Raw genomic sequence first — 14,130 nt, 5'->3', positions numbered from 1 at the left:
GGGGCACACATGATGCATTGATGGATGTCATGCACACATCACAATGGGGCTCCACACATTGCATAGTAGGTTAAGTTTAACCTACAGTGCTTTGTAGTGGATCGCCCTCATGACAAAATCATACAGACTGGTCTAAACTTAAAAAATCCATGTGAGAATGTGAGTTGTTCAATTCAAGGCACATAAATCAAAACTTAATAGTAGATACTTCCATTATTATAACAAAGTATTCTCAATATAAAATAATTTTGTATATGCAAGTGAAAGATCAGGAACATACGCAATAAGTTCTCTAGTCATCACTCTTGTAAGGTCTAGCCCTTCATGTGTCTTGGGATCATTTTCTACATAATTTTGGACATAGATGAAAAACTTACGAGCACGACGCTTTTCAAATAATCCCATCAATGGAGATTTGAGGGCCTCCATGTCTGTTGCTGGAACCTTGTGAACCTGTTGCAACGATCAGCAAGTGTAGGCATAAGAACTGCTGAGAGCTGAAGTGATGGCAGAACAGATCATCAACACATTGAAGTTTAACGAACAAAAATGGGGTTACCTTTCCTTTATTAAAGACAAAGCCCCCGCCCATAGCTTTGAAGCTTTGGTACTTTGTAACATCCGTATGAATAAGAACCCGAAATAGAGTACCATTCGCCGTCATGAACTGGACCAACAAATATTACTCAAACAATCTTCATCATACAGAAAATCAATATTCAAGCACTTTTAACCCAAGGTGACCAACTGGAATCCTCTATGTTTGACCCAACCTGAATTCCAACCCAAGGTGCTTAACCAGAATCCTCTAAGCATGACACAACCCAATTGAACACAACCCTACCCAACCCAAATACATGTGATCATTCCCAACCCTACCTTGCCCAACCCAAATTTGGTCAACCTGAACCCAACCAAAATTCAAATCAGGTTGGCATTTTCCAGCTCGAGGAACTTGACAACCTGACCCAAACTCAGGTTGGGTCTTTGGGTTTGGGTGAAGAAAGAGCCTTCGTAGCATTGTAACAGTTGGATTTAATTTAAACAATGGCTGCTTAGAAAACACGTGAAACATTACATATGTTCAATGATTAGAGTTGTTAAATTTGATTTAGTAATTAAATTCAAACCTCAGTAACTATACTATGGATTCTGAATCCAGGGTGCCTAACACAACATGAGGATTTCAAATCTAGGGTGCCTAACACAACAAGAGGATTTCAAACCCACGGTGCACATCTCAAGAGCTGAATTTTCTCAATTTATTGAAAAATATGTAAATATGTCATAGCCAGTACCATCACAAAGCAAAATGTCAAAGATAATCCATATATCAACAATACCTTCAAGTTGCTCAGCATTTTCACAGTAGCAGGACTAAAATACAGTTGCATAGAAGGAAATTTAGGTAATTAGATAACAGGAAAAAAAAAAAAGAAATAGAAAAAGAAAAAGAAAAAGAAAAGAAAGAAAAGATATGCTTCTAGCAGAAAATGCTCAGTGCTGGCGAATGCTAAGCGCGAGTGAGTTTTTGATCAACCACAAGTAGGGGGAATTTTAACATCAGGTTTTTGCATATCATTTAAGGTAGAGACACTGAGTTAGTATGGTAGAACTTGCCTATAGCTTTGGCAGATCCAACAAGCAAGTGTAAGAGCTTCTGGAGACCCCAAAGGTAGCTTTGGCCCCATATGTGATCCAAGTCGAGAGGGAGATATGGCTATGGCAACCCGCTGTACAGATGAAATGAAACTTCGCAAGTACTGTCGAGCCATGGTCACAATGCTGTCCCAAAGGTGGATTTCATAAGGGAACTGGAAGGTGATTGTCAGTATAGAGAGCAGGCTAGAAGTGTTTGTAGAAGCATCTCCACTTGTACGATTCAGGGCAAAGCCTACTTCAAGACTAGATGCCAAATCCAAGGTCTGATGTGCGCTTAAGCCATCCTGCACTTCGCCCTATACAAATAACAATTAGAGTAGGAAAAATAATACAGAAAATAATGGAGAAAAATAATATCATCCAGTTTAATAAAAGATTCAGCAAACAGCCATTCAGTAGATTTATACAAATAGCAATTAGAGTAGGAAAAACAATACAGAAATCCATTTGTAAGTTTCTGACCATTGAGTTCTACATATTCGTTATTTTCTAATGGAGTGCCTCAATTGATTTCTCATCATGTGATAAGAATTGAAAACAACATTAACTGTTAACTGTGTGATGGAATTGATGATGAAGCACTATCATCTACAAAAGGAGGGTAGAGAAAAATGTTGTAATAAGCTTAGAGCTTACCTGGAGTAACATGGAGGCTTTTGCATAGAGAATGCCTTCGGGTAGTGGGAGAGCACTTGCATTAGTGACATGGGTGCCCATATTCTTGGTTGAATTAATTGCAATTATTACATCTTCGACTCCATCTGAATCCAACACTGACCAACCATCATCATGGAATCCATTGATGGCATCATTGAAATCCCTGCCAAAATTAAAAAAGAAAAAAGAAACTCAAAGTGTGCACACACAATAGAAATAGAAATATATTGATAACAAGAAAAAACTAAAATAGCTTTGTTTCCAGTACAACACAAAAGAACCCCATTTCGCAATTTTTTGAAATTCTACAAAGAACAAATTTTTTAAGACCACAAATTATCTTTTTCCATTTTCAATATAGCCATGAGCCAAATGCAGCTTTAACTTCTTCTTCCTTTTTTCTATTTTTCTTATTTATTATTATTATTATTTTTGTTAAAAGCCCCAAAAGATGTACAATTAAGTAGGTAACACGGATACTCTGTTGTAGATTAGAATTTCTTTGGTGATTATTGATTTCTTTTTCTTCCTTCTTGCTACTCCCACATCAAGCATCCGTGAAACATGAATCTTTAGCCACAAAAATAAGAAAAGAATTGATGAAATTACATTGTACTTTCTAATGCGAATTTGTAGTAAAATACAATAGCAGTTGCTTATCAAATAAAATTAAAAGGAGTAATTGAAATTTCTAAGGCAATCAGACAATTGGCCTATGTTGCAACATGATAAGTAACACCAAAACAAGCAGCTTGACAAGGCTTCAAAAAGCGTATATCCTTATAATGCTGAAAGTATGGAGAACAAATCCCAAATCAAAGAAAGTGCCTTACCAATCCCAATGCAACTCTATATGTTCTTTCAAAAGATAGAGTCCAAACAAATCTGAATCAGATAGACTAACCAGACTGAGACAGCAATCAAAGAAGGCAAAACATGGAAGCAAAGCACCTCAACTAATTCAGTATTATGTATAATTCCACTTCCATGAGGAGGAAATACATCTTATAGGCTTATAGCAATACAGAATTATTATGCATATGAAAACATTTTTCTTGTTCAGTTTTTTCCTACCGTTAATTCTTCACCCGAACAGGGCCCTTGTTCTAGTGGGCAATTATCCACATTATTTCCTCTTGAAAAAAATTAGCGAATTTGTTGCTGGAATTCCTAAAGTTCCCTAAAGCCCCACTATGGCATGAGAATACGAAAGGGTTGTTGAAACTTCTAGAGAAGATTTTCTTGTTGAGGTTAGAAAAGGAAAAAAAGACAAGAAAATCATATCGATGGGAAAAATTAAGGATTAAAGTGTAAAAGGGATAGATGAGTGTGATTGAGGGTTGATTGTGACCATATCCAAGCCTCAGAAAGTCCAAAAGTATTTGCGAAGAAATCGCTAGAGTTTTTCAAGTGCTTGGCAACTTTTCATCAGATATCACCAGGTTTTTCAAAAGCTGAGTCTTACCAAGTTGAGTTGAATTCTACTTGTAAAGTAGTTGAATAAGTTTAGACTTGTAATCAACATTCATTGGAAATTTCACTGTAGAAGTTCTAACACTTTGGAGAAGAAACTTCAAAGAGTAAGAGAGCTCAATAATAATTAATAGACAGATTTGTGAAGAAATCAAGTACAGTCTTAAGTATCACCTTGTTCCTTCAAAAGCTGATTTCCTGGCATTTTCGTTTCTTTGACTGAATTGTGTAACTTTAAAGATCGAAATCGAATTAAGCGTGAACATTATTTACTAAATGATCTCTTGCTACCCTTGTCTCAAAAATAATAAGAAAACCTTTAAATTAATTAGAAACACATTTAAATTGTTTAGGGAATTTTATAGAAAACTAAGAAAATATGATAATGTATTAATTTAAAGTTTCACTATCATTTCAGATGTTTTACTTGAGTTTCATAGTTGTTTCGCTCATGTTTTACTTACTCTTGAGAAACGTTTCACAAGAGGTTTGCTTATGTTGCCGATAAAGGAAAAAAAGAAACAAAAAGAAAAAGAAGTCTGAAATGAGTTTCTCTTGTGTTTTACAAATGCATCACAAGTGTTTCAAAGAAATTTTTTGAAACCTCAGAACCAGAGATTGGCAACATGTTTCCATTGATTTGAGAACCCTTCAATCAGGAATGACTTGTGAGTTTGTTTGATTTTTAAGCCCCAGGCATAGAAACAACAGGCAGTTCTTGAAAATTTTGAGATTTGATAAGACTTTATGTAGATGGGTTCCATTGAAAACATAGTTTATTATTGCTGTGTTGCCAAAGGAAACAGGATTCTTTACGCTTACAGTGGAGGAGATCAAGAAATTGAGGCACTGGTTGCAGTTTGCTTAGAGAGAACCTCACTTTTCACATATGGTATTTCGAAACGGTCAGGCAAAGGACTTATGGATTTCTAATGGAAGATGGGTATGTTTATTTCACAATGATAGATGAAGTTCTTGGAAATGCAGGGGTCCTCCGGTTTCTAGAACATGTCAGGGATGGGTTTAAGAAGGTGGTGAAGAACGGTTCGAGGAGAAATTTAGTTGGTTCGAACCCCATTTGCATAGAAGAACAACTGGTGCCCATCATTTGACGTTTGATATCCTCATTGGAGAGAGTGTATCCCGATCAGAACCTACAGATTGGATGGCTGAGAGGCCTACACATCAGCTTAGCCCCTCCTAGTTCAACAACCAGATGGGCAACTCAAAAGCAGCAACATCTACAAAAGCACCACTGCTAAGGAAGCCTAGTAAGCATGAAAAGAAGAAGATGAAAGATAGGTTAGCTGAACCTAGAGACGTCATTTCAGAGGATCATAGGAAATATACAGATAGGGGAATCAAGATTGTTGTAGCTCCTGAATCAAACCAACGTAGCGTATCTTCAATTTCATTACAAAAGAGTTTGAGTTCTACGAGGATTAGAGGGCAACAACAAGCTTGTAGGATGTGGTGGCGTCACGTTCGGATGGTTCTCGCAAGTGATGCAGTTGTCTACTTGGTTTTGTTTAGGATTTGGTTAGGGGTTTGCCACGACTTTCAGTGCATTCGTTGAGATAGCTCTCTTGATCTTGAATTGGAGTGGGATTATGCTTGTGTGGTATTAATGAGCATTTCTGCAGAATCAATAGGTGACATATATGCTTTTTATAGAAAACAAAAACAGTTTTATTGAGAAATTTGTAGGAACATTTTGCTGTATATATATTACACACCTTTGTAGAGTATGGTCCCAACATCTGGGCATGTGAAAAAAGCATACAAATGAAATCCAGCAGTTTAGTGTGTGATACTAAAATTTCATCCTTTCAGGCCTGCTGCAGGACATTCCGACTCACAAATAGATGAACAGGGTATCCCAATTCACGCCTCGTATACAAAGGTATGAACGCTGCAATAACTCCTGCAATTCTTAGTTATTCCTTATACATGTTTTCCACAGTTTTTATAGGAAAGCAATGTTGTTATCTTACATGAAAAATGTATAACACTTCATATTATTTCTACATTACGTTCTAGACTTTTTTCCTCCTTAAAAAAAAAAAAAAAAAAAAAAGAAGGAGAAGAAGAAGAAGAAGAAGAAGAAGAAATTTTGAAGTGCAAAATTATTACTTTTTCAAAATTGCCTTTCACAAACGTTCCGCAAGGGAATGCATTTCAATTCTGACATAACATTTGAAATGCAAATCTGCCTTTTCTGAAATGCATTTCAGATGGCCCTAGGGTGTTTCCAGCTACCATGGTCAAGATGAACTATTTCACATATGTAGGTTACAACTACCATCAAGAAACATGTTTTCCTAAATGGTGTGGTTCTATTACCAAAGAAATCAATCAGATACCTATCCACATTTCACACAACCAATTGATATTTAGTGCATTTCAAGGTCACACATTAACTAGATTTTATCATAAAACTACCCCAGGTGCCATTTTTTTTAAATTCTATATATCTCTTTATTTTTCCTTCTATTTTGAGAAACATGGTGGTGACTCAGGTGAGTCACCCCAACTCCAGTGCAACTCATCTCAAGACTAAATGAGTTGGTGCAAGTCTTAAAACCATGCAGACAATGGCTAACCAGCATAAGTCTGATCCCAACCTCTCACCTATGGAGCCATGAACACAGAGCCCCGACTAAAGCCAACAGGTACGGATCTCTCATTGTCCACAAGCACATCTTCAGATTTCAACAATACAATGTACGATCTATGGCATGCATACAAGTTCCAATAGAATCAAGCTAAGAAACCTAACTATACAAACAGATGAACATGTCTAGAAACATATATGCTTTAACAACCTAGTTCCGATTTCACAGATAGAGAAAGGATCTAATTGAGTCCAAAAGCATGAAAACCAAATTAGACATCAATCAATCACCAAAAACACGCAGAATTACACAATCTGGGTTAAAAAAGAGAACAAAAACCATCCAACATCCGAGATTGAGAGAGACAGGGGTGAGATTTAATACCAATAGTGGGGATGGTGGTGACGATCTCTCCAAGTTTAAGCTTGTACAGGATGGTTATTTTACCGATGGCATCAAGACCGACCATCAAAATCCTCATCTCCTTCTTTGTGAGCAGATGGCTGAACAACTTCGTAAACGTGAGCCCATTTTCACCTACAATCCAAAGCTGAAAAAAGAAAAATATAGAGATGATCAAATCAAACAAAAAGGAAAGAAAGAGATGGAAGACAGAATATTAGATCTGATTAGATCACTATAAATGAGAAGCAAGAGAGAGAGAGAGAGATTAGAAAAAGGGGCGCGAGAGATCAAGAGAGAGAGAGAGAGAGAGAGAGAGAGAGAGAGAGAGAGAGAGAGAGAGAGAGAGAGAGAGAGAGGGACGTGAGAGGGAAGCGGGAGATCGAGAGAGAGAGAGAGAGAGAGAGAGAGAGAAGGGGCGTGGGAGATTGAGAGAGAGAGAGAGAGAGGGAATTGGGGTTTTTTTCCGAGTGGAGGGAAATGAAACGTTTCATGAGAGGTGGAAAAGAAAAAGGCAGCACAGATTTTGCATTTTTACCTGCTACGGTCCTGCTACGGTTTTAGACTGTAGCTAAAAGCCCTCTTGACCATAGCCATTGTGCCATCCTTCGTAGCCCCTCTACGATCGCACCACGTCTGACGGTGCTGGATGGATGGTCTTGTTGAGGGCTTTGTGGGGTCTATCATGATGCATTTGATATGTCCACTCCATCCATTAATTTTGTAATTTTTTTATAGGGAATGACCCTAACATCTAGGCAAATTGAAGGTTCAATTGAACCACACCACCAATCAATGGTATGTATTAATCTCCACTGTTTCCTACCGTGTGGTCCACTTGAGCAGTCGATCTACTTCATTTTTTGGACTCTTACCCTAACATTCTATTTCAAAATGGATAGACGTATTAGATGGAGCACACACATTTTAATAGGCCTCATAGAGTCACTTATGGGGCTATCCCAGGCTAATTGAATGTTTAGAAGTGTTACCTTTTACCTACGGTTTGGGGATCTTTTAGTTACGGTTTTAAGCCGTAGCAAATTAGCTACAGTTTATATCTGTAGCTAAAAACTAGTATAGTCCATAGCCTTTGATCATTTCTTTGGTAGTGTAAGGTGACTACTTAAGACAACCCTAGGTGCCTATATAAGGCAACCTACATTGCCTACACAAGGCAAAAACACAAATACCTACATAAGACAATACCTACAAAAGGCAGTAAATCTTGCATATGGACTTTACATGTATTCTTCTGTTGGAGGCCTACAAAAACTCTTAGCGATTTTGAAGAACCGAACTCTGAATCTCAATCCTACACAAGGAAAGGGCTTCATACTCAATAGACTTTAAAACTCTTCATACTCAATAGACTATAAAACTTACTCGTGAGTAAGCACTATTTTAGCACATGTTGATGAAGATTTCCTTGTGATGAAGAGTCGTCAGCTTTCTTGAACTGCAACCACTTGTAGATGCTCCAATCGAGGTATCGAGGTTGTTGGGTTAAGGTTTGTTTCAATCTTCTCTAATTTTAAATGGGTTTTTAAGAGCTAAAGAAGATTCCCAGAAGCTAAGCATTCAAGGATCCCAATACAATGATTTGCCATTAAAGAGTCGCTACCAGAAAATAGAGCAACGCCGACGGTTAAAAACCATTAGCAATGACTTCCCCTAATGGATTTTAGCCGTCGCAAGGCCCGTCGCTAAATGGTGCGTCAGCGTTGCTCACCGACGGATTAAAACTGTCAGCGATGCTGATGGTAAGGGTGACGGTTAAAACTGTAGGCGTGTTCGACGGCTAAAACCATCGGCATCTCCGACACCTAAGGGTGACGACTAAAACCGTTGGTGTTTTTGATGACTAAAAACTGTCAGCGATTCTCATTAATTTTTTTTAAAAAATGAAAATTAATTGAATTTGGATGCTATATTTGATTTCAGTTTCTTCTTTTTCTATCTTGTAGACTTACCTTCTCAAATAGGTTAGTTCATTTAGGGCTTTGGAGAAATGAGTATATCTAGTTATGGATGTGTGCGTTGATAATACTCATAACTAGATATACTCATTTCTCCAAAGCCCTGAACGAACCAACCTATTTGAGAAGGTAAGTCTATACAATATAAAATGAAGAAATCAAAATCAAATATATCATCCAAATTCCAAATATTTGGATTGGGCTTTAAAAAAGAGAAATAAGAGAGTAGCAGTAGCAATAGCTTTTTAAAAGGGGTTTGGATAGAGAAAACTAAGAGGTGGACATGGAAAACTAATGGTCTTAAGGGGATAGAAAATTGCAGATCCCAACAGTAATTTTATTGTTTTGTTTGGAGAATAGTTCTCCTTGGAAATTTTAAAAGTCCAAACATCAAATGGTTCTCTCAAGAGTCAAGACCTTGGAAATCTATATTTAATAGTCTCTCTAAAGAAATTGATATCCATGTTTTTTAAGGAAAAAAATGTGGAAGTGGAAAACAATTTTCCATAGCTACCCAAGACTGCATCCAAGATCAACATCATACACATAGCACAACTCTAGGGCAATTGATTGACTAGGTGGGCCCTTAGATTAAGGGATGTAACTACAAAATTGCAGATATAGCCACTTGAAAATGGATGATCAAGGAAAATAATGTAAAAAAATGTTCCTATCATTGCTTGTGGTAGCACATGAACAATCTAATTGCCCTTGATGTGTGCCATGTGCATGGTGCAAGTGTTGGAGACATGATTGTTGTGCATGAAAAACAAAAACAATATATGGTTCCCCATCATATGAGTGTGCATGACAATAAATCCACCAATAAAAACAGATGAAGAACAAACAAAACACTGAATTTACTTGGAAGACAACAAATGCTGAGAAATTCCTGAAACTAAATGGTAAAATGCTTCATCTAATCCACTCTACCTGGAAAGAAGAACTGCTTGAAGAACAAAAGGAGCATATGCTGTCTCCCTCTCAACAGCAAGCCGCTGAGCTTTCTGAAACTCTTTCAGAACTGCTTGGAAATCTTTTGCAAACTTTGCATCAGCTATCTTTTTGCTGGCCTACATTTAGATAGAAGCTCAATGTATAAACACAACATCAATAACAAAATAGAATTTTTATGCTTAAAACTGGCATGCACATGAATAAATGTAAGCTTACAAAAGCTTGAAGCACATATAAATGAATTGCAATATAAAGTAAATGATCTAACAATGGGTAATACTATTAGTTCATAAATAACATGCAAGACATTCCTTCATGTGTAACTTTTTACATGATGAAAGAGAATAATGATTCACTGTAGCTTAGTAAAAATAGATGGACTGATAATTCGAGAAAGAATAATTATTCCATGAACACCCTTGCCAATGTGCCCCTATACAAAAGAAGATGATCAAGTTATCCTAAGCATCCAATGGGGGTATTTTTGTCCACCAAATCAATCATTACTCAGTCTTTGCCAAGAAAAATCACATGACAATGGACATATCATTATGTTCCATCACTAAAGCTTTGAATCGACTGTGATGCTAATGGCAAGGAAAAAATGCATTTCCAACTATACAGAATTTTACTATAAGAACGGTTGATATAGAGCGCCTAAAAGAAAAATAGAGGGTCCTATCACTTATTGGGTAGATCCCATGTATTCCACCAATGAAAAGGCTAAAACTATAATGGACTACCAATCCAAAACACCATCTAAGTCAACAATCAACTCACCCATTACTAGTTTTAACTGTTTTCAAGTGGGGTTCATCCTATTTCTGGGTTGTGCAGATTTTATATGGAACAGAAGCTAGGATTATCTCCATTTCTTAAAAGCTAGAGACAATTCACACTAAGTACAATACTAGCCTTCCTCATGGTTTACCTAAAGTTATACTAATAGTACATGTTACAGAATTTAAAAAGATGATGATGATGCATACTCAAAGAACATGAAGGAGAGATGTATGGACATACCTAGAAAAAAAAAAGATATTCCTAAAGTAGAGAAAATAAAAAAAGATGCCCCCATGATCATATTTAGAATAACCCCAAAGGCTGCAAGGACCTTTCTTCTTCTTACTGGCAATAAACTAGAATTTACTTGACTGCAATTACATTACCTGAGATTAAATGAAAATCTTACTAGAAAACATACTTTTATGCACTCTGGTGCATGGATCATACTTTTATGCACGCTGGTGCATGGATTGCAACATATTGAAATCCAATTAGCAAACTGGGGTGAGCTAATCTCCTCTTCATTTCTGAACCTGTTTTTCACTTCATGACATGTAACATTTGGGTTGGGTGTAGGTTGGCCACCTGGGGTTGGAATTCCAGTCAGATTGGGTTGTGGGTTGGGTCCTCTTGAGTTTAGGATGGGTACCCAAGTTGCACCATTAATAGCACTTGTTAGGCCCCATTTGTTAAATTTGAAGTCTAAAGACCGAATCTGAAATCTGAAGCCTGAATTTGAAATCTAAAGCCTGAATCTGAAATCTGAAGTAAAAAATCTTGTTTGATAATTATGGCTAAAGTCTAAAAATTAAGTACTGAATCTAAGACAAACTATTTGTTAACAAACATCTTAAATGTCTGAAATATGTTAATTTGACACATTTGCCCCTATCTCTCGTTTGGAAATGTTTTACATTATGAAGAAATTATTTTTTATTAAATGAAAATAAAATCATTATATTTAATTCAAATAAACTAAAATACTTAATAAAAAAACTAAAATATCATCATAAGGCCCTCAATTCCTTATCGAGAAGATTGTCACTATGTGTTGTATGGGATTGAACACCATTGGCAACAAAACCTTCGAATAAGGCCCACGTTATATTTATATGCTATCCAAACCATTTATAAGGTCATTCCCAATTGGATGAAGTGAAAACATATTGATCCAAAACTTCCGTGGCCTATTTAAGTTTATTTTCCATCCAATATGTTCATAAGGTCACAAATACCTATATGAAGAGGAAAAAAAAATCATATTGATCCAAAACTTCTGTGACCCTAAAAAGGGTTTCAATGGTAGACGTTGAATCCCCCGCTGCTTTTTACAGCTTATTTTTTTGTCTCAAGCTTTAATACGAGCTCGCCAAATGGATGGATGGTTTAGATATGACACATACCTCATGATGGGACCCACAGAACTTGCTGAAGTCAATGCAGCAGCTATATAGCTGGTGTGAGGTACACCAACCAATCCACATCCTACTTGGACTTGGATTAGCTATTGATTGGTTGAATAGCGAGATCCGCCACCGAAGTGACGTCATTAAGTTCCATGGGCCCACTATGGTGTATGTGCTTTATCTACACCATCCATCTATTTGGAGATATAATTTTAGAGCATGAGTTAAAGAATGAGGCAGATCCAAATATGTAGTTGACCCCACCACAAAAAATAGTGGCGAGATTGACGCCTACTGTTGAAACCTTCTTAAAGCTCACCGTGATTTTTATTTGAAATCCAACCCATTCACAAGTTAACACAGACATGAAAGAAGGGAGAAAAACAAATATCATCTTGATCAAAAACTTTTCTGGCCTATTAAGTTTTTAATGGTGGGTGTCACTCTCCCCACTGTTTTCTGTGGTGAGGTCCACTGGAGCTTTAGATTTGACTCATTCTTTGGATTTTTACCTAAAATTATATTTCCAAATGGATGGACGGCGTGGATACAAAACATACATCATGATGGGGCCCACATAACTTGGTGACGTAACTTTAGCAGCGAGTTTGGCTACTCAACCCGTCAGTATCCAATCCACGTCCACAGAAATAGATTGGCTACTCCCTTGCCACCGGCCAATGGCTGATGGTCAGTGCTATGTGGGCCCCACCATGATGTATGTGTTTCATCCATGCCATCCTTCTATGTTTCTAGATCATTTCATGTTATGAGACCTAAAATGAGGTATATCCCAATCTCAAGTGGATCACATTACAGAAAAATAATATTGAATGAACGTCGACCATTAAAAACTTTTTGGAGGCCATAAAAGTTGTGGATCAAGCTGATCTTTGTTTTTTTTTTTTTCCATTCATCTAGGTCTATACGACCTAATCAATAGATTAGATGTCAAATAAACAGCACATTGGGCCTTAGGAGAATTTTAATGGTGGATATCCAATCACTATTGTTTACCTGTGGTTATGTCCACCTGAGATTTATATTCCTCTCATTTTTGGTGTCGAGCCCTAAAATGATCTTTAAAAATGGATGAATAGAATGGATGAAACACATACATCATGGTGGGGCATAAAGAAGTTTCACAGGTAAAAAAATTGATTTTGTATTGCGTAAATAATTTAAAGGGAAAAAAATTGCCGTATAACTTGAAAAGGGGCAATTTTGGAAGCAAAAATTTTTGTTTAATGCAAAATTCACTGAGTGCGTTCCGCATTCACCATTAAGCCAGACTTGAAAAACCACTTGGTGCTTTCCTTCTTCTGCATTAACAACCCATTAACAACACCACTAAACATGGATCATTTTCCCAATTCCGCGTTAAGTGCAAAAATTCAGCGTTAACAAACAGGCCCTTAGTCTCCTAAAGTGCAAACATGAATGAATTGCAATTTCCTTTGGATTCATACACTCCATGTATGAAATACTATAAACAAGCTAAATATGCACCAATAAAATGGATATTTATATACTAGATGCATAAACATACCACTTTTTTTTTTTTTTAAATCATAAGCCTATCCTAAGAGCTTTCAGAGTAGGTTCTAAGTCTGATTTCTCCAAAATTGCATTCCCTGCAATGCTAAAAAATTGCAAGAAGCCTGTTGTTACTACAAACCTCACTCATGCTTCCATCAAAATGCAAGGAACATGTAGAATGCTCAAAGTGATCTACAGACATGCATACACTCCATGAAGTGGTAAGCAATTTCATCGAAATCAATCACAGGCCTGAAAAGCCAGAAACAAGAGCTAAAGTCTTCACATATTGGTATATAGCAAAGTGTAGAAATTTGCACATGAAGACACCCTTAGCATGCAACAACTAACAGATAGGGCTAAAATGTTTACATCGTATGGCCTTATGACAGTGACAGCCAAGAATAGAATGCAAAGTTTAAGTTACATGAGCCTTCACATTATTACAGGACTTAATTAGTCCCTTTCATTCCCATTTAACTGCACATGGTTTATGGATGGTTCATTCCCACTGTAGGGGTCTATTTTAGGATGATTGGGTTGGCATACCTCAGCCATGTTGAATGATTGCAGTCGGCATCCCTCAGCCATGTGTATGGTGGATGCATTTTTTAGTATGATCCTCCATACGCAGCCAAAGTAACATATCATTCC

The 14,130-nt window shown here is 36.9% G+C and overlaps 1 protein-coding gene across 1 annotated transcript; it reads right to left on the bottom strand.

Moving 5' to 3' along the window:
- Nucleotides 1-746, bottom strand: LOC131251393 (guanosine nucleotide diphosphate dissociation inhibitor At5g09550-like). The gene is made up of 2 exons (XM_058252067.1): nucleotides 560-746; nucleotides 1-453 (listed from the first exon to the last, which is right to left on the bottom strand). Exons 1-2 carry the CDS (start codon nucleotides 662-664, stop codon nucleotides 217-219), a joined length of 342 nt encoding a protein of 113 aa, XP_058108050.1. The 5' UTR covers nucleotides 665-746; the 3' UTR covers nucleotides 1-216.
- Nucleotides 747-14,130: the final 13,384 nt, after the last annotated feature.

The sequence above is a fragment of the Magnolia sinica genome, chromosome 7 (assembly GCF_029962835.1).
Source record: "Magnolia sinica isolate HGM2019 chromosome 7, MsV1, whole genome shotgun sequence".
Classification (NCBI taxonomy): Eukaryota; Viridiplantae; Streptophyta; class Magnoliopsida; order Magnoliales; family Magnoliaceae; genus Magnolia; species Magnolia sinica.
Note: the sequence above shows the minus strand (reverse complement) of the source record. Positions and strands in the feature narration are given on the sequence as shown.